The sequence below is a fragment of the Protopterus annectens genome, chromosome 2.part1, assembly GCF_019279795.1.
Source record: "Protopterus annectens isolate FY-2018-M chromosome 2.part1, PAN1.0, whole genome shotgun sequence".
NCBI classification, from domain to species: Eukaryota; Metazoa; Chordata; order Ceratodontiformes; family Protopteridae; genus Protopterus; species Protopterus annectens.
In genome coordinates, this window is record NC_056729.1 from 46,655,193 (window position 1) to 46,681,778 (window position 26,586).

The following is a 26,586-nucleotide window of genomic DNA, read 5'->3' on the forward strand; positions in this document are numbered from 1 at the left end:
GCCATGGGTGGCTTTAGAGTTAAAATAGCAGATAACTTTGCACCAAAGATTAATTTGGAATGAAAAGGTTTGCCTCCAGTAGCCTGGCATTTAAGGCAAGCAGGAGCAGCAGCACTCGTAAAATGTCCTGCAAGACTCATAGTTATCCAGAAAAGTAATGTGTTGTGGGCTAAGAATGAAGAAGTGATTCAAAATTATAACTAAAGGGGGAAAAATTGCTGGTGACTGCAGGGAAAAAGGGATTCCCTGCTGATGCAATATATTTTTTAAATGTTTCAAATGACATAGCAAAATAAATGTCCGTTGATTCTACTGATGCTGAGAAACTAGAGGGGAGCAGACCAGGTCTGACAGCACTGGAAGAAAGGGGGAAACAGATCAGGAAAGAAGGGCAACAAATGGTGCAGACTGTTAACTAGACTAGGCACATAACTAAGCCAACCTGAAGAGGCAGAGTCATGGAGAAGACTACAAGTCAACAAAATCCAGACTTGCTGAAAGCATTAGGTTCCTAACTCAACATATTCCTAGGCTATGGAACAGGTTGCCACTACAGGTCAAGCAAAGTACTCCTTTGGCCACCTTTAATGCTACTCTTAATGACTGGATGGGTAGGCAAAAACTGTGCACCAGGGTTATCATGTACAGCTCTGCTCAGTTTTCGAAGATGAACACTATTAGGTACCTGAAAAGGGTGACAAGAACTTCTATGATTTTCTGCTTATAGGTATATGAGGCTAGACATCTCATGGTCCCGGTGATCACTTGCCTACTATGTTCCTATGTTAACTGTGACCTTGGACAGCTGTGTAGGTGTCTTGTTGGAGATTATTTTGTTAGGGAGTGATCTCCTTTGAAAGATAAGAACTAACAGAGCAAAGACCAGGGAGAAAATTGTGACCTGTGGACTCCAGAAGAGGTACAGGACAGAAGAACAGAATGGGGACTAGAAGGAAACAGTGTGAAGAGACATCAGTGGAAGGAAAACATATGCAATCTTCCAGATTGGCTCAGTGAAGTAAACACAATGGAATATGGAATAAAGAATGGTTTGGGGAAGGTATACTGGCAATGTTGAAACTGTTAAAGGATGTTAGTCTTACTGGGGATCAGTATAGAAGAACAGAACACAGGTGGTACAAATACATGATACATCGAGAAACCGTACCTAGAGTGTTGGAGAAATGGGGAGGAAATGCATATGTTGTACCACTATGGAAGGGAGCAAAAGAAATATGAAGTAAGTTACTGTGAAAGAAGATACCAGATCGAAGCTATTTTTTTCTACTAACCATTTTAATTTTCAGGACCAGCTTTAGCGAGTCCTGTAATGCTGAAAATGAATGGACGAAAAAACAGACTTATGTATATTAAGCCCGAGATGGCCATTTCTTGGAATATTCCCTTTATCACACAGCAATCTTGGAATATATAAGTTGAGGGGGGCTTGCACCCACCCACTCCTCACATGGGGTGCAGAGGGACTTTACCCCCCTGCAAAAAATAAAGTTTAAGAGATAAGAGTGCTGTCTCCTGCATTTTTGGTGGTGGTGGGGTTGGTTTGTCAGCACTCAGTGTTCAATGTTAAGAGTGCTGACATTATAAAAGTGAGCTATTTATTCCTTTTTGTGGTGTGTAAAGGAAGGGGATGAACTACACATAAAAGAAATAACTGTTTGTTGGGGGAAGAGGATTACTACTAAGGCACAGAAAGGGGAGGGTCTGGAAGTTCATGCAGAAGGAGAATTGAGGATAAGGATACAGAAACTATGTAGACAGCATGCACAATGGCTGACAAAAAGATGCAAACATGGGAAGAGTTGCTTATCGATGGGTAGACTGATCAAGTAATGTGACAAAAGTGAGTGATGCAACAGGAGAAATGGTAGTTACAGTTGAGTAGGAGTGATTACTAACGAGTGCAGGTACAGAGAATGCCAGAGGTAAGGTATACTATACCCAAGTGGGGGTAACTTTCTGAAAACTGAATGGCAAAGAATAGTAGTATACAGAACTTTGAAGCTAATGATTTTTATTGCATTTGGGGAGGTGTGAAGGAGCAGAGAAAAAGAAATGACGTCTACTGAATAAGTATATAAATGATGTGTACTGGGATTATCATTACCATGACAAACGGGTTGTAAAATTTGGTAAGCAACTGTGGAATGTACATTGCATGTGAAAAATGTCTATGCAAAACAGTACAGCTGAAAAAGCTGCATTACATCAAACCAAAAAAATGAGAAAGGGATAAAAAAAATGTGGAACATGAAATCTTTCGGCTCTAATAAATAACCTCTGGCTAAATTGAGTATGTGGAAGCCTTCTTATGAGCTTTTGACACCTCTTAATCTTTCACAAAGAGGTCCAAATGGGAGGAGAACTAAATGAGGAGCCAAGCTCATAAGGCGGAACTAGCTATTATCCTGGTCAAGGTAGCTTCTTTCGTCTGGATAGGGTCCTGGAAAGCCAGGGGGATCAGAGGCTACAACTACATGAATTAAAGCCACTAATGGACAACAAGGGTGATTTCTGGCCTTTCATCTTTGAATTTTCTGATCAGGTGTTGCGTACAGGAATCTTCCCTACCAGTGGATAGAAGTAGTACCCATCAACTCTATTGTGCTGTTAAACCATATAAAACGGCTGGAAAACAATATTATTCTGTGTAATAAACAACTTATTCTTTATAGTGCCCCAAACTCAGAGGAGCTTTAAATGACTGAACTCCCTTATCCTCATCTCCAGAAGAAAGTTGAAGCTATGACCGAAGTGGAGTCCTCCAAAGTGCTGATTTCCTACAGGATGTGAATGGCTGTCACAGTGCTGCTCTGGTCTTTATCTCACATCCAGTCCTATAATGTCTCCTTTCAAATGTGGTCGAAATATACGCTATCCTTATTGTTCACAAAGAACACTATAACCTCACTGCCCAACTGGAACAAAAAAAGTATAAGAGGATGAAGACTGTCTCTAGCACTAGCTTAGTCTGTATGAAGACATGCTCCTGGGGGATTTCATTTCCTTGCATCATGGAGGAGTCAAAAAAAGCTCCTCAAAAAGCTAGCAAAGTGTCAGTCATCAGGATAAGCAGTATGACCCTGCCCTGATGGATATGTTGCACATCTGCAAGTCAGTGGTACAAGAGTCACTTGGTCCAGGGATCTTAACCTAGCCTGTGACATTGACAGAACATGCTGGAGAGAGAGATATATCTCCCAGAGATGGCCTCTCCTCTGGAATAAACTTCTTATTCACAAGAAGTACAGCTCCTCACTGACTCTATTCAAGCGCAATCTAGACAAATGGATGGGAGACCACAAATTCACCCTGGGGGTGGCACCCATGTCCCTCATGGACAAGGGTAGTCAATGATTATCATAGACAGGCTCTGTGAATTACGTCTATCTAACCAAAGACAATTGAGGCAACTCAGGATTAACATGGCTAGGCTTGTAAGGGCTCTAGAGCCACAAGCCTAGTAACCTCTTATGAACCTATGAACAATTATCCACCATTTTCTTCCTACTGATGTAGGCTTCACAGTTCTTACAGTATCATCCTGCAGCTGGTCAAGAAGAAGCACTTGTAGTACAGGCAATGCTTTATGCCACACTCCTTTTCCAGGTAGCATACACAAAGCTGCTGTGGGGTCCTGGTTAGTGATCTGATGAATGATAGAACTGGAAGGTTTTAGTGTCTAGTCTCTTAGCTGCTGCTGATAAGAATACTCAGCATCACTGTGATGTTTTTGCTTTAGCAGGATGCCAGTATTATCTGTTTTAGCATGTTTTATCAATTTTAATATCGATGTTGTAGTACTTGTATCTTTCGGCTTTTCCCGGTTAGGGGTCGCCACAGCGGAACTCCGGTCCGCTAATGATTGTCAGTAGATTTTTACATACCGACTTGCCAGGCCTGACGCACAACCTTCAACGAAGGTACGCCCATTCACGCAGGTCTCCACACAGAAGACGCTTTAGCTGAGAATCGAACAGGACAACGTCTTACTGTGAGGCGACAACGCTACCGCAGCACCACCACCACAGCACAATTTTAATATTGATATTGAACACATTTTAAAATTAAAAATAACTGCCCATCATCAGATCACCCAGGGTATTTACTTATTCTGTTAATATATCAATTGTAATAGCAAAGTAATTACCCCACAATTCCCATTAAAGTAACCAGGAAACAAAACCTATATGTGAGGGTTAATGGTATTCAATTGCATAATTTTTCATTTCCACCACTATTACACAGTAGCATGAAGTGACTAACCAATCCATACTCTGATTCTAAGGAAGCTAAGTACCTGAGATTGGTGGGTGCTCAAAGCAAAAGATCTCAGGGCTAATTCAAGCGATCTTTAGTAATGTAACTAGAAATGCTGAGAGAAGCAGGTGCTGTGATCTACAGAGATAGCTTTCTCCTAAACTTCTTTACTAGTAGGAAACCCGGGTATGTTTACTTATCTGTTTTGATTGTTACAGCAAGTGCGGTTGGGGTGGCTTGAATTACTGCATCAGCAAGCTGAAAACTATTACTGTGGCCACTATTTTACTCACTTCCCTGAAGATCACAGTTAGCAGCTGATCACCAGAAAGAGCTGTCTTGTCAATATTGAAAGCAAACGTCAGTTCTCTGTGCACAGTAAAGTGACTGTTGATATGGCTGGTGTGACCGCAACAAGCTGAAATACATTACTGCAGCCATTTGTTCTTTCACTTTTATCACAATCTAATATCAAAGGGGTACAAATAAGGTGTTTACATTTTGTAGAGAAAGGATGTGTGCCTGTTATGAAACACATCAGCTAAATCAGTGTGATGTCTATGAACAATAAAATGAAATGAATTACATTACAGAAGCCACTGTGTCTTTCACTTCCTTTACAATAGTATATCATAAATGTACACAGAAAGTGGTTGCGTTTTTCGAGGGGGGGGGGCAAGCTACAAGTAACAACAGATGTCAATTACCTGATTCTTGTGAAACAATCATATATATGGCTTGTTAAGGAATAGTATAAATGTGTCACAGAGAAGCAAATTGAAAAACATTACTGTAGACATTATTCCTTGTACTATTCTCATAATCAAACATCAAAAATATTCATAGAAGGTGGCTGTCTTTTGTGGGTAGGGTTAAGGAGGCATGCTGTTTGTGAGAACAGGCCAATTACATGCAAGTTCTCTTGATACCAGAGGCAGTATGTGTCTGACACCATGAAGCTGAAGTATATTCTTGCAGTCATTGTGTCTTTCATTTTTTTTTCAACGAAGGGACACTAAAAGTATAAAGAATATGGTTATCTTTTCTGGTAGCAGACTGCGTGTGAAAGCAAAGGGCAGTTACAAGATCAATGATATGGCTTGCTGGATGGCAACATATGTCGCTGAAGCACTTCACTGTGGCCATTATGTTTATGTGACTTTTTCACTGTTAAAGATGGTTTACAATCTCGGAAGGGGCGAGATCCATTGGGAAAGTATATGCATGAAAGGAGATGAAGCTAGTGTTTATGTATTTAAGTTTGCATATTTTTTCTCCAGTGAAGACACATATCCATGTTTTGGCTTTCAGGCTGTTTACTGTAATTTCAAAGTATCCATAATGTTGTGTGCATATACAGTTCAAAACAAACATGCGCATCTTTAAATTTCTCTTGGGGGACATATAACTCACAAAAGCATACATGTATTTTGCTTTTGTAACATAAGAACTAAAACTACTATTCTTTTTTCATAAAACCAATACATGTTGATAAAGAAACAAGAGAAATCATTTAACAAGAATTGTGACTTGTCACTTATCAGTGTGCAGCTATTGTACTACCTGTGCACCTGAAAACACAACCCAACTACAGGATATAACCAAATACTCAAATCTACTGCCTAAAAACTACTAGAAAATGTTACACTGTTTCAGAGGTACAACCCTGCATTAATAAACACCACCAACAGGCTTATATGGCAAACAGTAGCTAAAAGACTGCCAAGCTGTACTATATTGTCTCCATTAGGTCTAAGAATATAACTGTTCATAGTTGTAGAATGCAGCACATATCCAGAATATGTCACTACAAGAGAAGAAGAAAAATCTGAAATATTTCATCAGGCAAGGTAGCATTTCTGTTACTTCATACAAGGTAGAGCTTAAAGTCCACACACAGACAAAGGCAGTGTAATGCCATATAAATCAAGACAGAGATGCAGTTAACTCATTTGGAGTACAAAGACATTCTTGAGGTGTTTTGTATCTAAGTATATTACTAGATTTCTCCCAATATTTACTATGAACCATCATGACAGAAATAGCACATGGCTTCTACACATGTACAACATGTAATGTTTTATCAGTCTTTTAATAAACAACCTGGCACTCTACATGGCTTCCACTGGTAGTCAGTTTGTAGAATATATATGCACCAAGTTCTTATTGCAAAAGAAGTAAAAAAAAACACAAATATTTTACAAGACATGGCTACATTTTTGCTGGCCGTGTACTATTATCTCCTGAAATCTCTAAGTTAGAACAGCAGTCCTGCATTCACTTTACAACTCATACAGATGAAAATCAATGTTTAGCATCCCTACACTCCAAACCCATTTACTTATATATACAAATTCCATGGTTGCAGAACACCAGAGAAGGGAGAAAATAAACAACGGAAAATCACACAATTAACACTCAAGAAATTTAACATGGAAGTTAGGATGTGACTAAATTCCCCTAGATGACTCACAGGGAAGTCTCTTCTGTTTGCTTCCTTGTCCCAAGGGGTTTGGGATTGGTAAATCCCATTCCATTAATGATCTCTACTGGGTCAAACAAGAGCATCCTACTCTAAATGACGGCGGGGCTCTTTAGGCATGTCATTGCTTGTGACCAGCAAACCACAAACTATGCATATTGCATGCTCACCTTTCAAATACTGTTTGAGCACGCAGACGGGAAAGTGGGCACAGAAATCAATGATCACTGTATTTTCACAAGGCCACTACTTTTTCATGAAGAGCGAGAGAGAGAGAGACTGACTGATTACAAGCACAGTAGACAGTCAGGGTCTATAAAAATTAACTGTGTTATGAGTACAGTGGTGATTTAATGAGTGTCGTCATTAAAAAAAAGGTTTATAAATTCACCTTTTAAAGTTGCAGAATATTGATTACCATTTTAGATAGGTACGTATCCCAGAGACTACCCCATCTGCGGAACAGGCTCCCCATCCATGTGAAGCAGAGTTCCTCCCTAACCCAATTCAAGTGCAACTTGGACAACTGGATGGGAAACCGGAAATTCATCCCTGGTTTGGCACCTATGTCTCTAATGGACACAGGTAACCTGTAAATGGTCCATCTCCCAGGCCCATGTTACACTTATTAAGGGTATTAGAACTTGTCAGAGATATGGGATGCATGGCTAGGCTTAAAAAGGCCCTTGTAGTCCTTAGCCTAGTAAACACCTATGAACCTATTTAAGCTTTAAAATTCTATGCTCACACTACTACTAATCTGAGAATGCTTGTCCAACATAAATAAGACAATTACCTTTAGGTCTGTGTTAATAAAGGTTTTCCTTACCCATATGTCCAAAAAAGCCTTCTGAGTCGCGCATCTCTTCATTCATTCGAGCCATCCGGAGGCTAAAATAAAGAGAAATGTCATCCATTAAAAGCAAAGAAGATGAAACAAGGTCAAATTAAAGAATATCTCACTGTACAGCAGATACCAAAGACAAAATACTACAGAAAAAAAAATAATTTTCAGACATCTGGACTACATATACAAGTGTGTTTATGTGTATATATAAATGTATTTATTTGTGTTTGATAACTGTGATGATCTGACTGGGGCATGAAAAATCCCTTTTCAGTGGAGGCCTGGGGGAGAAACATTTTATAAAGTTACAAATTCTAACAATAAAAACAAAAATACAGCAAACAGAGAAACAAATAATACAACATGCCATAATTAATGACTTTTAAAATGACTCTTTTCAGGAGAAAGTACACTTGTGTCACACTTACCATAACTGTAGATGTTAGAGTATATCCATGTTGCAGTACAGATTATTGCATCTTCCTGCCATGCAGAAGCCTGCAATGAGCCAGATTTACAGTATTTGCATCATCTCTTGCTGAAGGATGTCCGAATACTAACGTCTGGACATCAGGGTATAAGAGAGGTGTCAGTTGGCACCATCTTCAGGTCTTTTTAAGCAGTGAATGAGCAGTCCGAACCCTGAGGATAGCACATCCTCCCCAACTGTCTGGATTTAATGAGGAGGGGAAAAAAACATAAGATGAAGAGAATAGGTTCTGGATTTAAATGAGGAGGGAAAAACACAGGATGTAGAGAATGGATGATGGAGATATAGTACTATCTGCAGAAAAAATCCTCCTCCCCTTACACCATGCAAGGGGGAAAGTGGTCAGAAAAGAGAAAGGCTGGAGTGTGGGACTGCATACTGCAATGTGATCTACTGGAAAATCTACACTTATGGTAAGTGTGATAAAACAGTACCAAATTATTCGTAGTCAGTGTTGCAGTATTGAATCTGAGGAGGACTCCCAAAGCTAAAAATTGGGTGGTGGGTCATCTGTATGACCAGAAAATAAGGTTTTGCAGGATTGCAGTGGGGAAACCTGTGATAACCCTGGAAACATTGCCTAGGCTACAGTGTTTTGTGAAAGTGTGCATTAAGTTCCATATGGTTGCCTCAAGGATGGCCTGGAAGGGAACTCCTTTGATGGAAAGCAGTGGTGGTTGCCCCATGCCTAGTAGAGTGGGCTTTAATATGCCCAGGTAAATCCTTGCCAAGGTGTGAGTACAGAACTTAATGCAGTTAGCTAGGGGTGGTTTGTTTGGAGACAGATCTGCCCTGTTTATCCTCTGCAGAAAGCCAACAGCAATTGTTCGGCTCTATTAAGGCTTTATGTCCGGTCTGTGCACGTCAAGGGTTTGGGTAAAAGCATAGCAGGTGGATTGCCTTGTTTAAATTAAGTTCTGATACCACTTTTGGCATAAAGGTTGGGTTTGTTCCGAGGATGAGCCTATCCCGTGGAAAACAGTGCAAGGTTCTTTACACATTAGGACTTGTAGCTCAGAAACAGTCTTATCTGAAGTTACAGCTAAAAGGTATATAGTCTTCCAAGCAAGCAGCTTTAGAGAGGTAGCGGTAGTTGGTCGAAAGGGAGACAAAATTTAGGCTCCACGGTAGAGTGGGGTTCCTTCTGGGTGGTCTCACATGAATCACCCCTTTTAGAAAAAGTTTCATTGGGGGGGGTGGGAGAAGACAGGTGGACCATTGTGCAGGTAAGCTGAAGGAAGGCTTTCTGTTTAACTGAGTCTATGATGGCTCACAGCAAGAGGATCCTTGTTTGAGGGATTGTTTCAGATTTTTGAAGATTTAAGGTGAGACCTACCTACTGAAAACAGTCTAGAATGATCTGTAAACACATCCAGGGTCTCTGAAGTGAATTCTTTCCTGAATGAGACAGTCAAATAAGCAGAGGTAAACACGAACTCTAAGAGTTCTGTAATGTGCTATCAGAGGAGCTAGGCATTTTGTGAAAACTCTGGGTACAGTAAGTAATCCAAATGGTAAAGCACAGAGCAGGAAGTGGGAGCCTGTTGCTACAAATCTTAGGTACTTTCTATGACTGTCTTATGGGGACAGGGGGGTAAGCATTCTTTGGGTCTATGGTGACCATGGAGGCAACTTGGAAGACTATAGGCAGTAATTTCTGCAATTTAACCATTATGTATTTTGGGATGCTGATAACCTGTTTAACTTTGAGAATTCCAAGATAAGTCTTCTAGCACCCTCTTTTCTTGGGACTAGAAAAATCCTTGAATAGAAGCCTCTTCCTTCTTGTTCTGGAGGGACAGGCTGCATAGATACTTGCCGAAGCAGCTTCCTATGGATAGGTAGTAAGAGGCTTTCTTGCTCTTTTAGTGGTTTTGGAATGTCCAAGAAGGGTGGTACTTCTCTGAATTGAACATAGTACCCCCTATGCAATGATGCCAAGGACCCAATGTTCCCTGGTGATGACATGTCCACTGATTTAGGAAGGAGGAGAGTTTTCTTGATAGAGATTTGGAAAGCATGGTAAGGGGGTGGGGTAGAACAAAGTCACAGTTGCTCTTGGTGCTAGGTAGGTTCCTTGGAGCTCCCTGGATTTTGTGATGGTTCTGTTTGCCATCTCCAAGGCCTCCCCTTGTCTAGGTGAGAAAGGCCAAGGTTTTGAAGGGAAATTGCTACTATGCCTCAGGGTCAGAGACAAGTAAAATTCTTTCCAATTTTAATATGCTTTCCTTTTTTGTCCAGTTTCTCAAAAATATGGACCAAAAATAAATTCCTTATCCAATGGGGTATTCCCAAATCTGTGTAATAGTCTGTTTTCCCTGTTAGTAGGAAGGCAATCCCTTGCTAGTCCTTTAGGTATACCCTTTGTGGATTCAGTGGAGACAACAGAAGGATTAGCCTCCTGATTTTTTGTAGATGTGCTTATGAGATTCAAACACTCGGTAAAACCTGTCGGTTTTCCCCAGAGCAGGGGGAAGAGAGGGTGTACAGCTATGTCTTAGAAGACATAATCCAATACAAAGTGCACTGGGGAAAAGCAGAGGTCTACCTGGGTTTCACGATTTTTGGAAATTATAGTGACTGAACTCATAAAAGAAGTTTTAAAACTACTAGTTTTCCTGTTTATGTTATTTCTTTCCTCAGCACTCGTGTAGGTGAGGTGGGAACTACGCAGATTCCTATGCTTGTTCTTTATTCATTTACTTATTTTGCCTTGGTATTTACATACTGTCTAACTTCATTCTCTCCACCATCCACTGTCAATATTTCTTGGCAATTGAGCCTTCTTAGCTTCAGTGAGACATTTTTATACTGGAAAAAAACAAATGCATTTTTTTGTCTGTATGTGTGACACTGCCAGCCCAGCTATCTGGAATTTTGCAAATAAATCATATGTCATTTGTGAATATTAATATGGGTTCATGGGCTTGTCTTACAAATGTAGGAGAACTATATGTTGTGTGTATATTAAACTACTGGTGCAGGTGTGTGTCTTGAACAGGGTTTGTACAGTACTGAGCTTCAAGGATGTGTCTATAGTGTACCCTGCTGGAAAAGAACAGACATGCATTTAAACTGCATACCTGTGCAAATGTATGTTTTAACAGTAGAAGCTGGAACATAAGTTGAAATCAAAGTGTTTTACAACTGTGTTATCTCTCAGTTTCAGCTCAGCAGCAGACACAATGTCTAGAGCTAGAAGTTTTTGTATGGTCTTAAAATAGAAATAATTACTAGGTTTCATATGTAGAAGTGTTTTATTGTTTTTCGACTTCCAAGTTCTGCAAACTTCTGAAAGATATGTACTTCTCACGCAGAGATGTTAAAATTCTGTTAGTATCTGTTTAGCCTGGGAACTGAAGTCAGGTGACAAAGAGTGATGCCATCCAAGCTAACCCAGCAGTAATGTTTATTTAATAACTTTCTCACAGAAAGACTTTGCATTTTGTATCTTGTCTTGGACCTGGAAATATCCACTCAGCACTTCTGCCTGCATGTTGTCTGTAAGAAAGACTTAGGGCATAGCATCTCTCTTAGAGATAGATAGTAATATAGTAAAGATTAGTTTAGATGTTTTCTGCATTTATTTGAGACTGCCCTGCAATGTTGTTTTAATATATTTCCTGTGGTTCTGAACTCTGTAGTTACTGTGTTGTTTGAGTATTGTCTTGTTCTTGTATTGCTTACTAAATATATTTAAATCCATCTTTGTGGCTATTTGTGACACATATCTATGCTCTTAGTGTACTTGCATATGTACTTGGTGACACTGTACAGGCCCACTCCTAATAGCCTGGCGTTTGGTCAAAAACTACCATTTGGATAATAGTAACATTACACAGTAGGATTGGTCACCCTTTGTAAGGGCCTTATAGTAGCTGATAAGTCAGGGCGGCTGGGGGCAGCTGGCACTACCTTATAGTCTGGGAAGAAGGGGGCATAGCTAGTAAACCTGTGCTAGCCTTTCCCAGGTGTGTGTGTGTTTGTATATCAATCAAATCTCAAAGTGTGTGTGTGTCAGCTACTTGGGCAGGGACACAAAGCACTGGTTGGACAGAGAGGGTGCTGGGGGTCTTAGCTTGGGCACTCAGCTGAGATCTTAACTCTATAGCTGTGCCAGTGGGGAGTTTTATTGGGGATCTGGAGAAAGAGGGAGAAACCAGACCCAGACTGACTGTGATCTCTGTGTGCTCTTGAGGGAAATTGTACTTACTGTGTGTGTACTTGTCATCCTCCCATTGTGTACGTCCCTCAGTGTTGCCAGTGGTGAGGATTGCTGTTCCTCGATTACTGGGCCAGTGCAAGGGCATCACACATAAATTGGTTAGCAGTGGTGGGATATCCACATCACATATTAATTGGCTTGTAGTGGTGTGGATACTGAATTCCTGTAGCATATATACAGTGGTCACTGAAGGTATTTGTACTCTCAATCAGCCATGCAGCGAACATTCAGAGTTCATATCACAATTGTTTTATTTTTTTTTTGTTAGCTTAGTTAGTCAGGGAGAGCAGGCAAGCATGTCAGCAGAGGAGTATGGCAAGCTGACAAGGAGCCAGCTGGCTGAAATGTGTCAGGCTACAGGACTGGTGCATGTCAACCTAACTAAAGCAGACATGATTGCAGCTTTAGTCACAGGTGCATCACAGAATAGCAACCAAAAGGACAATCAGACTGGCCATGAAGATGTACAACTCTCAGAAAATGGAAAGCTCAACCTTTCCACAGAGGACTTAAAAAACAGTCTGGAGTTAAAGAGACTTGAGCTGGAGGCCAAGCATTTGGAAACAGAAGCAGCAGAGAAACTGAGACACCTTGAGGCTGACGAAAATGAGAAACTGCGATGGCTGGAGGCTGAGAAGAAGGAGTGGCAGAGGCAGCAAGAAATGAAAATGTTGACTCTTCGCCAGAATCATGAACGTAATGGGGAAGTGAGTAACTGAACCCCAGAAGCAACAAAGATCAGTAAATTTCTTCCACAATTTACAGAGGGGGATAATTTTGATAGTTTTATTCACATGCTTGAGAGGGTATGTAATAGTATGATGTTGACCAAGGGCTCTCCATGGTAAAGCTGTAACTGTTATTTCTAAACTGTCTAATACTGTTTAAATTATAATATTGTAAAAAAAATGTTCGCTAGAATGCTATAAGTTAACACCCGAAGCTTATAGGAAAAAGTTTTGTGAGCACAGACGCAAGGCAGATGAAAGCGTATGTGAATAAGTTGTTGAACTAAGCACTTATTTTTATAGGTGGGTGAGTGGATGTCAGGTCACCACTTTTGAAGGGCTGGCAAACCTTTTGGTGATGGAACAAGCCCTTTGCACTTTGCCTGAGGACATCAGAATCTAGTTAGCTGATAGGCAATGCAATACTGCAGATGAATTGGGGAAGAAGGGAGACCTATGCCTAGCAAGCAGGGGATCACTGCACAGGAAAGGGACACTCAGTGCTGCTCATGGGTCTAAGGGAACCCATGGTGGACAGCCTACACTGCTCCAACAGAATCTGCCAGTAGCAGGGGAAGCCACTAGTCCAGGTACATGTCCAGGACCTATGGTTATATATTTTAAATGCAACCAGTGGGGGCATGTAGCATATAGATGTCCACAGAGGCCAGGTGGGAGAGTCAGTAAGTGGAATGACAAAATGCCAACAGTAGGTGTCTCGAGACAACAAGGGTACCAAACTACCACAAGAGGTTATACCCCATCTTAGTGAATGGGAAAGAGGCCATTACTAAGAGAGAGACAGCCTCTGGGGCACTACTTGCCTGGGCAGTCTACTCCAGTCAGTGCTTTAGGAGGGATCCCATTCCAAATACCTTTGGCTAGAGTTCACCTTGACTGGGAGGTGGAAAAGGAAGCCAGCAAGTGGCAGTGTTTGAGGAGATCCCTGCAGATGTTCTGATAGGGGATGGTTTTGATAATGCAGTAGTGTGTGTTCATGCAGTTACACGCAGTCAGGCTTGGAGACAAGCATGTGGGTCTGGTAGCCTGGGGGAGACCCAGACAGACCACACACTTGCAGCCAGCACTGGTGAGGTGGTTACTTCAGGGAGGGAGCTACCTTGTAGCAGTGAGACTGAAGGTGAGCCACAGCTACTTGTGGGTACTGATGTTCCCTTGGACAGAGGGGAGTAGTAGTACCCAGGCTGACAGTGAGGCACTGCTGTCAGAGGATACCAGACTTCCTGTGGAAGGGGAGCTGGGAAGGGTTACAAAGAGAGTTAAGACAGGCTCAGCTCTCAGACCCTACATTACAAGGCCTGAGGGAGGTAGCTAGTGAGGCACCTAATTCTCAAGGGAAGGGGGAATCTGAATACTAGGACAAAGGGCTACTGCATAGAAAGTGGACCCCTGCAGGAGGGCTAGAGGGTGAAAGAATACAGCAGATAGTAGTGCCCAGTCTACCATCTGGCACTTCTAGCCATAGCCCATGATATTCCCTTTGCAAGTCATATGGGCATAAAACATATGAAGAGACATATTATGAAGAACATCTATTGGTCTGGGATTTCCAGAGATGTTAACAGGGTACTGCAGGACCTGTGAGCAGTGCTAAAGGGTAGGTAAGGCAAGAGACAAGGTGAAAGCTCCTTTGATGCCTTTCCATGTGATTTAGGAGCCATTTCAGAGGGTAGCTATGGATACTGTGGGGCCTCTGAGTATCCCAAGTTCCACAGGGAAAAAGTATATCCTAGTGGCAATAGACTATGCTACCAGATACCCTGACAGGGGCAGTGGCTCTGTCCTCCATTGAGGCAGAGAAGGTGTCAAATGCTGTTAAGAGATTTTCAACAGGGTAGATTTCCCAAAAGAAATGCTGACTGATAGAGGTGCCAATTTCACACCAGATCTGCTGGCTTGTCTGTGAATGCACTGTAGGGTGAAGCACCTAAAGACCACCCCCTACCATCCCCAGACTAATGGTCTTGTTGAGAGGTTAAACTCTACACTCAAGTCCATGCTATAGGCATTTGCAGACCAGTTTAAGGAGTGGGACAAATATATGCCCCATCTGTTGTTTGCTTACAGAGAGGTGCCCAAGGAATCTACAGGTTTTTTTACCCTTTGAGTTGTTGTATGGGCACAGGGTGAGGGGACTTCTAGATTTGATTCGAGATGAGTGGTAGGGTGAGTGTGAATCCCACAAGGAGTCTGTTGTGCCATATGTCCTAAACCTTAGGACAAGGCTCAGGGAACTCATGGGCTTGGCCCAGGAGAACCTGGAAGAAGCCAAACAGCAGAAAAAGGTCTGGTATGACAGGAATGCTCGAGCTAGAGAGTATTCTGCAGGGCAGGAGGTAATGGTTCTCATTCCTGTCAGACACAACAAGCTCCAGGCAACCTGGGAGGGACCCTACAAGGTGGTAAGGAAGGTCAGTGATGTTAACTACATGGTAGAAGTGCTAGGCAGGAGGCAGGGGCACAAACTGTACCACGTTAACAGGATAAAACCTTACCATGACAGGGAGGCCCTTGTGCTGAGTATTTGGAGTGGATTGCTGGAGGAGTCTGAGGAGGATTCTGGTGACTGATCTCCACAGTGAGGCTCAGACTGACACCTCAGTGGAAGGGGTAGCAATATCCCAGCAGCTATCCCCTACCCAGGTTCAAGAAATCTGAGTAGTGTTACAAGAGTTTGGGGATAAGTTCACTGAGAAATCAGGGTACACCCACCTGGTGCAGCACCATGTGGATACAGGACACAAAGGCCTATTAAACAGGCCCTTTATAGGGTGCCTGAAGCAGTCAGACTCTGAGGGAGGAGATAGAGGAAATGGTGGAACTAAGGGTAATTCAGCAGCCAGCAATCCCTGGGCCTCTCCAGTGGTGCTGGTACCAAAAAAGGATGGTAGCACCAGGTTCTGTGTGGACTACAGGAAATTAAATAGTCACAGAGAGTCAGATGCTTACCCTATGCCTACTACAGATGAAGCCCTACAGCAGCTGGGTGGGGCTAAGTATCTTACCAAGGGTTACTGTCAGGTGCCCTTGACTCCCAGTAGTAGAGAGAGGTCAGCCTTTGTGACTCCTTTTGGCTTGTATGAGTTCATGAAGATGCCCTTTGGGATGAGAAATGCCCCAGCGACTTTCCAGAGGCTGGTAGACCGTACTCAAGCAGGAGCAAGAGATTCTGCCCTTGCTTACCTAGATGATATTGCCATCTACAGCCATTCCAGGCAAGAGCATCTTCAGCATGTCAGGGAGGTGCTAGGCGCTCTACAGAGGGTAGGGTTGACCATTAAGCCAAGCAAATGTCAGGTGGGTAATGGCAGAGGTCTCCTACCTGGGACATAGAGTGGGGAGTGGTTAAGATCAGGCCAGAACCTGCCAAGGTGGAAGCCATTCAGGCACAGCCTGCTCCTGTTACCAAAAAGCAAGTGAGAGCATTCTTAGGGACAGCAGGGTACTACAGAAGGTTTGTCCCCAATTATATTACAATTGCTGCTCCCCTCACAGACCTGACAAAGAAAAACAGGCCAGATAAGGTAGAGTAGAACCCAGCATGTGAGCAGGCACTGAAGAAGCTTAAAGAAAGCTTTGGGGTTAGCAATGCCAACGCAGATGGGCTAATGTATTCCCAGACAGGTTCAACCCTCTCAAGCAACGTTTCTCAAGGGTCACTTGAAAAACTAGCTTGAGTTTTCGGGGGTGGGGAGAACTGTGACACTGCCAGCCCAGCTATCTGGAATTTTCTAATTAATGTGTCATTTGTAAATAATATGATTCATATGCTTGTCTTACAAATGTAAGAGAACTATATGTTATGCGTATATTAAACTACTGGTGCAGAAGTGTTGAAGTGTGTGCTGAACAGGGTTTGTACAAGTACTGAGCTTCAACAATGTGTCCACAATGTACCCTACTGGAAAAGAACAGAAATGTAAATAAACTATATACCTGTGCAAATGTATGTTTTAAAAGTAGAAGCTGGAATAAGCGTGACTGCTGACCAGTCACGAGTGGAGTCCCACAGGGATCGATCCTGGGTCCTCTCCTGTTTAGTATCTACTTCTCTGAAGTCCAGGCCAACACGAAGGAACTCTGGCTGACAAAGTTTGCAGACGATTGCAAGCTGGGAGCCATTATTAACTCCCCAAGTGATGCTGACATCCTACAGAAAGGCCTCACTGAGACCAACGACTGGTGTCAGAACCATGGCCTTAATCTCAATGCCAAAAAATGTGTCGTCATTCCCTTTGGGAAAAACCCAGTTCCCACGAATTACCACATCGATGATAGTCCACTGAACACAGAAGGCATTATAAGAGATCTGGGAACTCAGGTTGACAGCAACCTCTCTTTTGAGCACCACACTGCCACTGTGGTCAGAAAGTCCTTCTATGTGGCACAACTCATTATTAAGGGTTATGCATCCAGGAAAAAAAGGTCATTGTCTCTCCCTCTACTATTCCCTCATTAGGCCAATCATCGAGTACAATGCCCCATTTGGCATGTACCTCACTAGACACCTGCAACAACTGGAGGGGCTGCAAAAGTACCTCACAAAGAGGATCCTAGGCCTTAAACACTTGTCCGACATGGACAGACTCAAAAAACTCCATCTATTCTCTGTCTCATATCGCCTACTTAGAGGCAATCTCTGTTTGACTTACAAAGCCTTGTCTGACCCAGCTCAGTTAGAAATGCTACATCTAAATTAATCCCAATCCCTCCGCACCACATGTTCCAGAGACCTCAACCTCATTACCACAATCAACAGAACGTGCTGGGGGGACAGGTTCACAACCCAGAGACTGCCCATGCTATGGAATAGACTTCCCATACATGTCAAACAGAGCACCTCACTGGCCCTCTTCAAAAGGAATCTTGATGAGTGGATGGGAACTAGAAAATGAACTCCGGGGATCACTGTAGTGGCTCTATTTGATAGAGGTACTGGAAACTATGGTCAGGTGGCACGATGCCAGGGTACTCTTATGGGCTTGGCTTGTAAAGGCTCCAGGGCCATAAGCCTAGTACACCTATGAACCTACAGAGTTAAATTGCAAAACGTCAAGAAAATAAGTTGAAATTAAAGTGTTTTACGATTGTGTTATCTCTCAGTTGCAGCTCAGCAGCAGACACAATGCCTAGAGCTAGAGTGTTTTTGTATAGTCTTGAAACAGAAATAACTACTAGGTTTCAAACGTAAAAGTGTTTTATTGTTTTATGACTTTCAAGTTCTGCAAACTTCTGAGAGATATGTACTTCTCACACAGAAATATTAAAATTCTGTTAGTATATGTACAGCCTGGGAACTGAAGTCAGATGACAAAGGGTGTTGTCATCCAAGCTAACCCAGCAGTAATGTTTATTATTAATTTAACAACTCTCTGAGAGAGAGAGACTTTGCATTTTGTATCTTGTCTTGGACCTAGAAACATCCGCTCAGCACTTCTGTCTGCATGTTGTCTGTAAGTAAGACTTAGGGCATAGTATCCCTCTTAGAGATAGATAGGAATACAGTAAAAATTAGATTAGATGTTTTCTGTATTTAAGACTGTCCTGCAATATTGTTTTAAAATATTTCTTGTGATTTTGAACTCTGTAGTTACTGCACTGTCCGAGTACTGTCTTGTTCTTTTATTATTAAATATATTGAAACCTCTCATTGCGGCTGATATTTGTGACACATTTAAGCTCTTAGAGTACTTGCACATGTATTTAGTGACACTGTACAGGCCACTCCGAATAGCCTGGCGCTTGGTCAAAAACTACCATGTACATAATTAGCAACATTACACAGTAGGATTGGTCACCCTTTGTAACGGCCTTATAGTAGCTGATATACTACCTTATAGTCTGGGCAAAAGGGGGGATAGCTAGTAAACCTGTGCCCACCTTTCTCAGGTGTGTGTGTTTGTATATCAATCAAATCTGAAAGTGTGTGTGTCAGCTACTTGGGCAGGGACATGAAGCACTGGTTGGACAGAGATGGGGTTGGAGGTCTTAACCTGGCCACTTGGCTGATATCTTAATCCTATAGCTGTGCTAGTGGGGATTGGGAATCTGGAGAAAGAGGGAGAAACCAGCCCCAGACTGACTGTGATCTCTGTGTGCTCTTAAGGGAAATTGTACTTTACTGTCTGTGTACTTGTCATCCTCCCACTGTGTATGTCCCTCACTGCTGCCAATGTTGAGGACTGAGGCTTCTTGATTACTGGGCCAGTGCAGGGGCATCACAGTATGAAATAATAGAACCTTATTGTACTGCTATTGATATGCTTTTAGATACAATGTCAAGGAACCTGTGTTTGAACTCCTGCTGTAATTGTCATATGTACAAATGTATAATTATGTAATATTCCTTGGAGCTTTTCTCCCAGGGTCTCTGCTGAAATGGGCTTCTGGCCCAGTCGGACACTACCCAGTTATCAAATGTAAATAAATAAATATTTTAGCACTAGGAAGGATCGGAATGACCCTATGGGCTCTGCTACATCCCCAGCAATCAAAAGTAGTACTGAAATCAAGTAGCTAGCCAAGGACAGTGATGGTCCAAGTGAGACTTGTTACATGGATGTAACAACACGGTTTTGTAGGGCCTCAGACACATAGGCGTCTCGAGAACATGAGGCCACTTCAGAGGAAAGCAAGTACGTCAAGACCAAAATAGGGCTGTGAGAATCACTTTAGACTTGCTGTCATTTGTTTTCTGGAGAAACCTGTGAATAAAGAAAATGAAGAAAAGCATAATGGAGACTTGAGGGGAAATTTTGGAATACAGCATTTCTGGACTGCTGCCCCACAGGTGGTATTAGGAAAAAGAAGTTGCTGCACTTGGGAGATGCTCATGGACACAAAAAGGTTGCAGCATTAGATGACCCTCTATGCTACCTGAACAAACTTTGGGGGCACTCCTGTGGCATCAACTGAAAATGGCTGAGCCTGTCTGCAAGACAACTAACTTGCACTGGAATAATGGATGCTATCTAAAAAAATTTTTTTTTCAATAACCCATTTTCATCCCCTCAAGGCCTCCCAACCAAGGGGACAATAATGCATTCTACACTGCTTGCTTATATACCACACCACAACCATGCTATCCATGTGAATTGTAATAGCACCAATGAGGGGCAGAATCTTGGAAGGCTTGTATAAGAAGAAAAAACAGTCTCATTTCCAACATGTTGAGATGCAGACTAGCCCTGGACATTCCTCTATGGAAAATGTTCCCACAATTTCATGGCTGATGCATCCATGGCTACTGTCAAATGGAAAGTTGGAAGGGACTGCCCTGAGCAGGGCTGAGGGTATACAACCACTAAATGAAATCAGACTTGTAAGAGTTTGAGATGTTCACCTAATGTGACATAAGGTTCAGAACCCTCACATCACTGAGTTCTGAGCATTCACTGCAGAATTCTCATCTACATAGCATGATGTACTAAAACATAGTGGGGCTGCCATCAGTCCTAGAATCTTCATGCCAACGCTGGGTGGGACAGATCCTTGTTGGGGATGCAGAATGTACACATAAGTGTTTAACATACAACTAATTAAAGGATGCGTCTTCGATGGCTGTACTGTGACTATGCAGTGTTCACTATAATCCCCAAGGACTGGAATGTGCATAATACAAATTCTTGAGCTGACATTTCATGGCTTGATTTGCTATCCAGTCATCCAAGTAGGGAAATTAAAAGTACCTTTGTCTCTTGCAGCCTACTGTGCTGCAACCATGGACATGTATTTGATGAACACATGGATGCAGGTGTGAGACCAAAACAGCAAAGTCTGAAACTGTCAGTGGCTGGTTCTTACCTGGAAATGTGAGAACCTCTACAACTCCTTAGCTATCTTTTTGTGCATCTATCTTGGGAATGCAAAGTGAACCATTCACAGTCTTTTCTTCACAAGCAATGATGAACTATTTGCACTAAAACTATCCAGAATGTTTACTTGGGAATAAAATCATTTAGATTGTGGAGAACAAAAATTATTCTAAAGTCCTTTGCCTTTTTTTTTCATAATTGAATATCACCTTGAGTAATATCTGGACCATCTTTGGTCTGGCTAGACCTCATAGACGGTCCCTTTTAGGATGAAACTAAGTACTTATTTTCTTTCAGCACTCATCTGAAGGTTTAGGACATCTGGTTATGGAAGCAAGGCAACTTGTTGGTTATGAGGAAGGGGATTCTGTAAACTATGGATACAACAGTCCAGACCCATCTATACTGTGTCATGGATGGCCATCCATATGGAAAGATGGAGAGAGGGGCAACCTTTGACTCCCCCAGAGCAGGGCAGTTGGGAAAGCCTTCAGAGGCACTGCTTCTACATCCAGAGGGGAAGAAACACCTGCAGCTTCCTCTCTTACCATAGGTCTAAAAGGCTAGTACCATTAAAATGGGTCTCAATAAAGGACAACCTGAAATTTTTAGTAAAGTCAAGCATAGCCAGGTTTGGTAATGAATAGGCAAGCCAAGGCCATCTGCTACTGCTGCTCTACCTGTAGCACATTAAGCCAGGCACATGGATAGGTTAGATCCTCAAGGTCATTGGTGCTACATTAGAGGCCAACATCTTTTTCAGACCTTCTTCCTTCACTAGCAACTGTTCCACTGTCTTACGTAATTCATCAGCAAGCTCATGCTCAAGCCTTAGCATGTGCAACAGGTAGTCAAGTGCCCTTAATGAAACATGTGACACCATGTTTCCTGCAGTAAATCCAGAGCCATCATACCTCTCAACTGTACAGATTTTTGCAGTGTGTCTAGATTTTTGCCTCATATTTTTGGTCTCTTCCTCATAAAATGTGTGGTTTTCTGGTAAACTGTCGAATACTGAAGTCACTAAGTAATACTAAATAAAGACAAACATTTGAGTTTCAGACTTTACATCCTTCAGAAAATATGTAATAATGCAAAACCTTTTATTCTAGCACCTTACTAGGTTTATAGTAACAATATTTAAATTCTGTCCATATTTTTGGGCCTTTGTCTCCTCATTCTTTCTGGCTTTGTCCAGATTTCTTGTACTAAGAGGTTGAGAGGTATGAGAGCCATGGATTACTTGCTAGGGGAATGGACTGCTCAACTCTGCAGAGCAAGTTCTACACTTGAAAAGGGTGAGGGAGCTACCTTTTTTAATGTACACAGGGAATAAGTGTCATTCTTTGGGTGAGATCTCTCTCTCACCAGCAGGTTCTGTTTAAGCTGGAGTGAAGGTTGAGGTCTTTTGTGCTGATGTTCATGGTGTTCCCACTTTTGAGAATAAGATTATGACTTTGAACAGGGTTTTAGAGGCCTTATATGCCAAAATGAGATAATTCTGGGAAATCTGTAGGAAATGGAGATGATGTTCAGCCATTGATGCGCTCAGCATAGGAAATGGAGTTCTGACCCTTAATCCTCTTAGTAAGGAAATAGGGTCTTTCATGTGGGACCATATGTCTAGACAGATACCTGAAAAAAGTAGTACCGTATTCAATAATGGGTCTAATGAGAGGTACGATAAGATCTTTGGACTTAAAAGACATACCCTTGGGAATCAGTGGAGCAAGGTAGAAGGATTTTCCAATGACTGTGGATACAAAGTAGTCAGGTCATTTTTCAATCAACTTGCCCAAGTCTCTGATAACTGCATCAGTCTCAAAGTGGTGTTTACCACTAAAATGATAGCAGCATGGGGGCTCACATTTTCCAAAGGCAAATGTGCTGCACTTTTTGCATTCAGTTTAAATCCATGTTCTTGGCACCACTTAACTGTACATGTTAGCCTTTTGTGTGTAGGAAACAAGACTCTTTGGGGGAGTTTACAATGGCATCAAGTTTGCATCTATCAGCAAACTTGGTTAAGTAAAGACCCGACACCAACTTTGACATCAGAACATACATGCTAAACAGAAGTGAATAGAATACCAAACCCTGGACAGATACCACTGGTAACAAGCCTCTTTCAAGGCTATGAGACTCCTATCTTAACTTGCTGAGTTCTACCAGAGAGCTAGTTTGCTATCCAGTAGATAACACAGTGGTTTACATTATGCTTGACTCGCTTGGCTATGATGTGCAAGTGTAAGATGGTGTCAAAGACCTTGACCGGGTCAACATATGCAGAGTGTACACTTTGCCTTCATCCATGGCCACAGAAACTCTCTCAAACAAGTCCATCAGATATAGCATGCAGAACCAATGCATCACGAGCCCTAATTGGTTTATTCAGTGTTTGGACTGGCAAATCTAGAGGGGAGTCAATCCGCTTTTTCTTACACACCCACTTTCTAGATGCCCTCAGTGGAGAGACTTAGGATGAAGGTGAAGAAGAGGCACAACCTATAACAAGGAGACCTTTGGTATTTTTACGATGCCCTGTCCACAAGTCAGTCAGAAGGGGGGGGGGGGGAGGCAGGTGCAGAATAAAAGGGTCTATATCATATAATCGAACGTTGACACTGTTGAACGCTCTAGAGAGTGAAAATGCCAGAACTCAAAGTTTGTTTTTTGAGATTGCAGTACAGTGAAGATCGGAATATTTGCCCTTTCCTCACTATAGTGTGATTTCGGAGTTGGAATATACATTTAGTGGGGGGTGTGGGGGGAAGGAGTTTGAGTTCCGGCATTTTCACTCTTTAGAGTGTTCAACAATGTCAACATTCAATTATATGACACAGACCCGAAATAAAAGGGCTATAGGTTAGAACCATTGTGTAGGAGAAGGCTTTCACAGAAGTGTGCAACACCGAAGTAGACGTCAGTATCAGAAACTCCACTGAACCAAGGACATAAAGAACACACACACAAAAAAAAAAACTGTCACCGGCTGGTCAGTCCCCACGTATGCTGAGAGGTCCACTGATGCCAAACTCAGGACCAACTCTCCTTGTCCCAAAGGCTCAAAAGCCACATACAGCAAGGATCAGAGTGGTACTGAGAGTACTGGAACCAACACTGACACAGACAACCTGAACCCAAATCCTAGAACCCAGAAGCAGTTCTTCACCAAAGGAACTAGTATTGACACAGCCAGCACTGATGGCAGAGTCAATGTAGGAAAAAAGGACTGTGTTTCAGCAATGATAATGTGCCTGTTGACTTCAACTGTGGTACAAGTTATGCTTCCCAGTCCTGTAACATTAGGCACCAAAATGGTGGCAAGTAAGGAAGGTAAAACAGTTGTAGGGAGATAAGAAAAATCTCTCTGTCTGCCCTAGACACAGGTAGATCTCATCTGACCCATTTTCACTTGTGCCTACAAGACAGCCTCCATCACTTTAGTATAACTGAAATTCATTGCAACACTTATGTAAAGAAATAGACCTGGTAGACCTAAGAGACCTAGCAGAAGACAACATTCAGGAGAATAAACATACTTAATTCAAGCTCTTAAGGCAGAGAAACACTACTCTGCTTAGAAACTTTGGATATTTCTTTGTCAAAAATAAAGGTTTGAACCTATGCCATAGGACTAGCATTCCACTTGCCTAAGTACCTTCATCACAACAGGAGAAACAGAATGAGACAGAGCCAAAATCTTCCCTTCTTTTGACCTCCTGGTCCCTGAAGCAATGTTGCATGAAAATCATGCATGTGATGCTGGGAGAATGGGGATTCAACAGAATCATCATAACATTCCCTAAAAAAGAGCAAACCTATTAAATTTCTATAGGATCATTTTGTGAAAACCAGCATGAACATCATTAAAAACTAAGCACAGCAGAGTTAAGTAAACCTCATGCATAACATAGCAGTCCTATGTGGGATTTTGTGATTTCACTTCTTCACACTTCTTAAAGCTTGCAAGAGCGTTTCACGCTGCCAAATGTTAACACACAGACATTTGCTAACTCAAAGGAAGCTAAAAATAGCCCAGAGAGCCTAAAAATTGCTACCAAACTGCAAGGGACCAGGTAGTTCAATATGGAAACTGGTTTAATTTGGAGGACAACAGCTTGTAAGAATAAAAACAAATCCATTCCGAATTCTACATAAAAAAGAAAAGCTGTGGCTCTGACCTGAAACATTACTCGAATTCAAAAGTCAAAAAACTGAACAATGAACAAGAACTGTACCACACAAAATGAAACTGAAAGTTAAGAGGCATGAGGCCAGTTCCAGTGGGAGAAAGAGAACTGTAAAGCAATGCTGCCAATGACTCAAAAGGCTGCACACTCACCTTTGGTGATGAAGACCAGAAGTTCTTTTCCCACTCCCAGTGACTGGACTGGTACGACACTCATTAGTGTTTAGTCCTTCAGATGATACTGACTTGGTAGTAGCTCAAATGATGTAAAAGATCTCATAGCACCTATAGGTTCTTTATTTGTACAACTATTTACAATTTACATATTCGCATACTTAAAAAGAACTTAAATTAAATATTATATTCCTTCATTATTAACAAATCTTTACATTTGTATAGACCCCCCCACTCTTATTTTTCACCAGCGCCATTGAATTTTTCCATTTTACACTTGGTAATATCCATTTTCCATTCAACATAATTTAATTCGGTCTTTTATTCCAAGTTGTCTATATAATGCAAAATATTTTATCCAAATTATCAACATATTCTTTACTATGTTTCCCATAAACAACATTCAATCATATCCACATTTATCCGTTTATAATCTTGTAATTCTTTAACTATTTTATATTCTTTTATTTTTCCTCATACATTTTTAACTCTTTTACATATTAAGATAAGGTATTCTGTCGTTCTAGCTCTCAACAAAAAAGCCAAATCCTTTCATTTACTTTTTTATAAGGCATATTTCCCTTTACCAGCATCTTAATAATTTGCAACCTCCATAAGAAATCTTGAAATACAATATTTTTCACACACTACCTACTTCTTTGCTTTACAGCTTTTACTTTTTCTTCTGTTAAATGTTCCCATGGATTCACACAATTTTGCAACATTGTATTTTCATACCAAATTTTTCTTTTTCAATAATTTTCATTTTCATTTTACATTTATATAAATCACAACCATTTCCATTCTTGCAACATGAACATAAGTTTGTGTTATACACTGTAGTCACTATAGTAAGATGTAGGTCATATAACATGTATTTACACTATATACCTAGATGCTCTCTCAGTCAATTCCGTTGTTATAATAAACAGCACATACATAAACAATTTCAGGTCTATAGTTTTGCTGCGTGATCGTGTGTAAATTTCTGGGTTTCTTTACAACATGTTACTATGTAGTATGTATGATGTTTTAGGCTAATATGATGCTAAAGGTTTGTTCCCAAATTTCTCGGGATTTCATATTTTTGTTTCTTTTGTCCATTACTATTTTATGAGCTAAGAGACATTTTAAGAGCTATTTTTTTTAATCCCTCCCAAGAGATATTTATAGGGTCTAACCATTTGAGAGCTACATATAGCTTCATTAGTAAGAAAATTATTATAAAAGTGTATTCACTTGTTTTCCTGAGATGTTAGATGGGAGAATATGTAGAAGGGTAAATTCCCATGTTAGTGTTGATGTCTGATATCCCATTTGTTGCAGTTGTAACTT

At 41.4% G+C, this 26,586-nt stretch overlaps 1 protein-coding gene across 1 annotated transcript in view; it reads right to left on the reverse strand.

The window, feature by feature from the left end:
• Positions 1–26,586, reverse strand: part of LOC122793960 (arf-GAP with coiled-coil, ANK repeat and PH domain-containing protein 2-like) — a 930,687-nt gene that overhangs the window by 42,984 nt on the left and 861,117 nt on the right. The window contains exon 16 of the mRNA XM_044062015.1: positions 7,590–7,651. Within this exon, the coding sequence (XP_043917950.1) occupies positions 7,590–7,651 (62 nt within the window). The remainder of the gene's footprint in view (positions 1–7,589; positions 7,652–26,586) is intronic.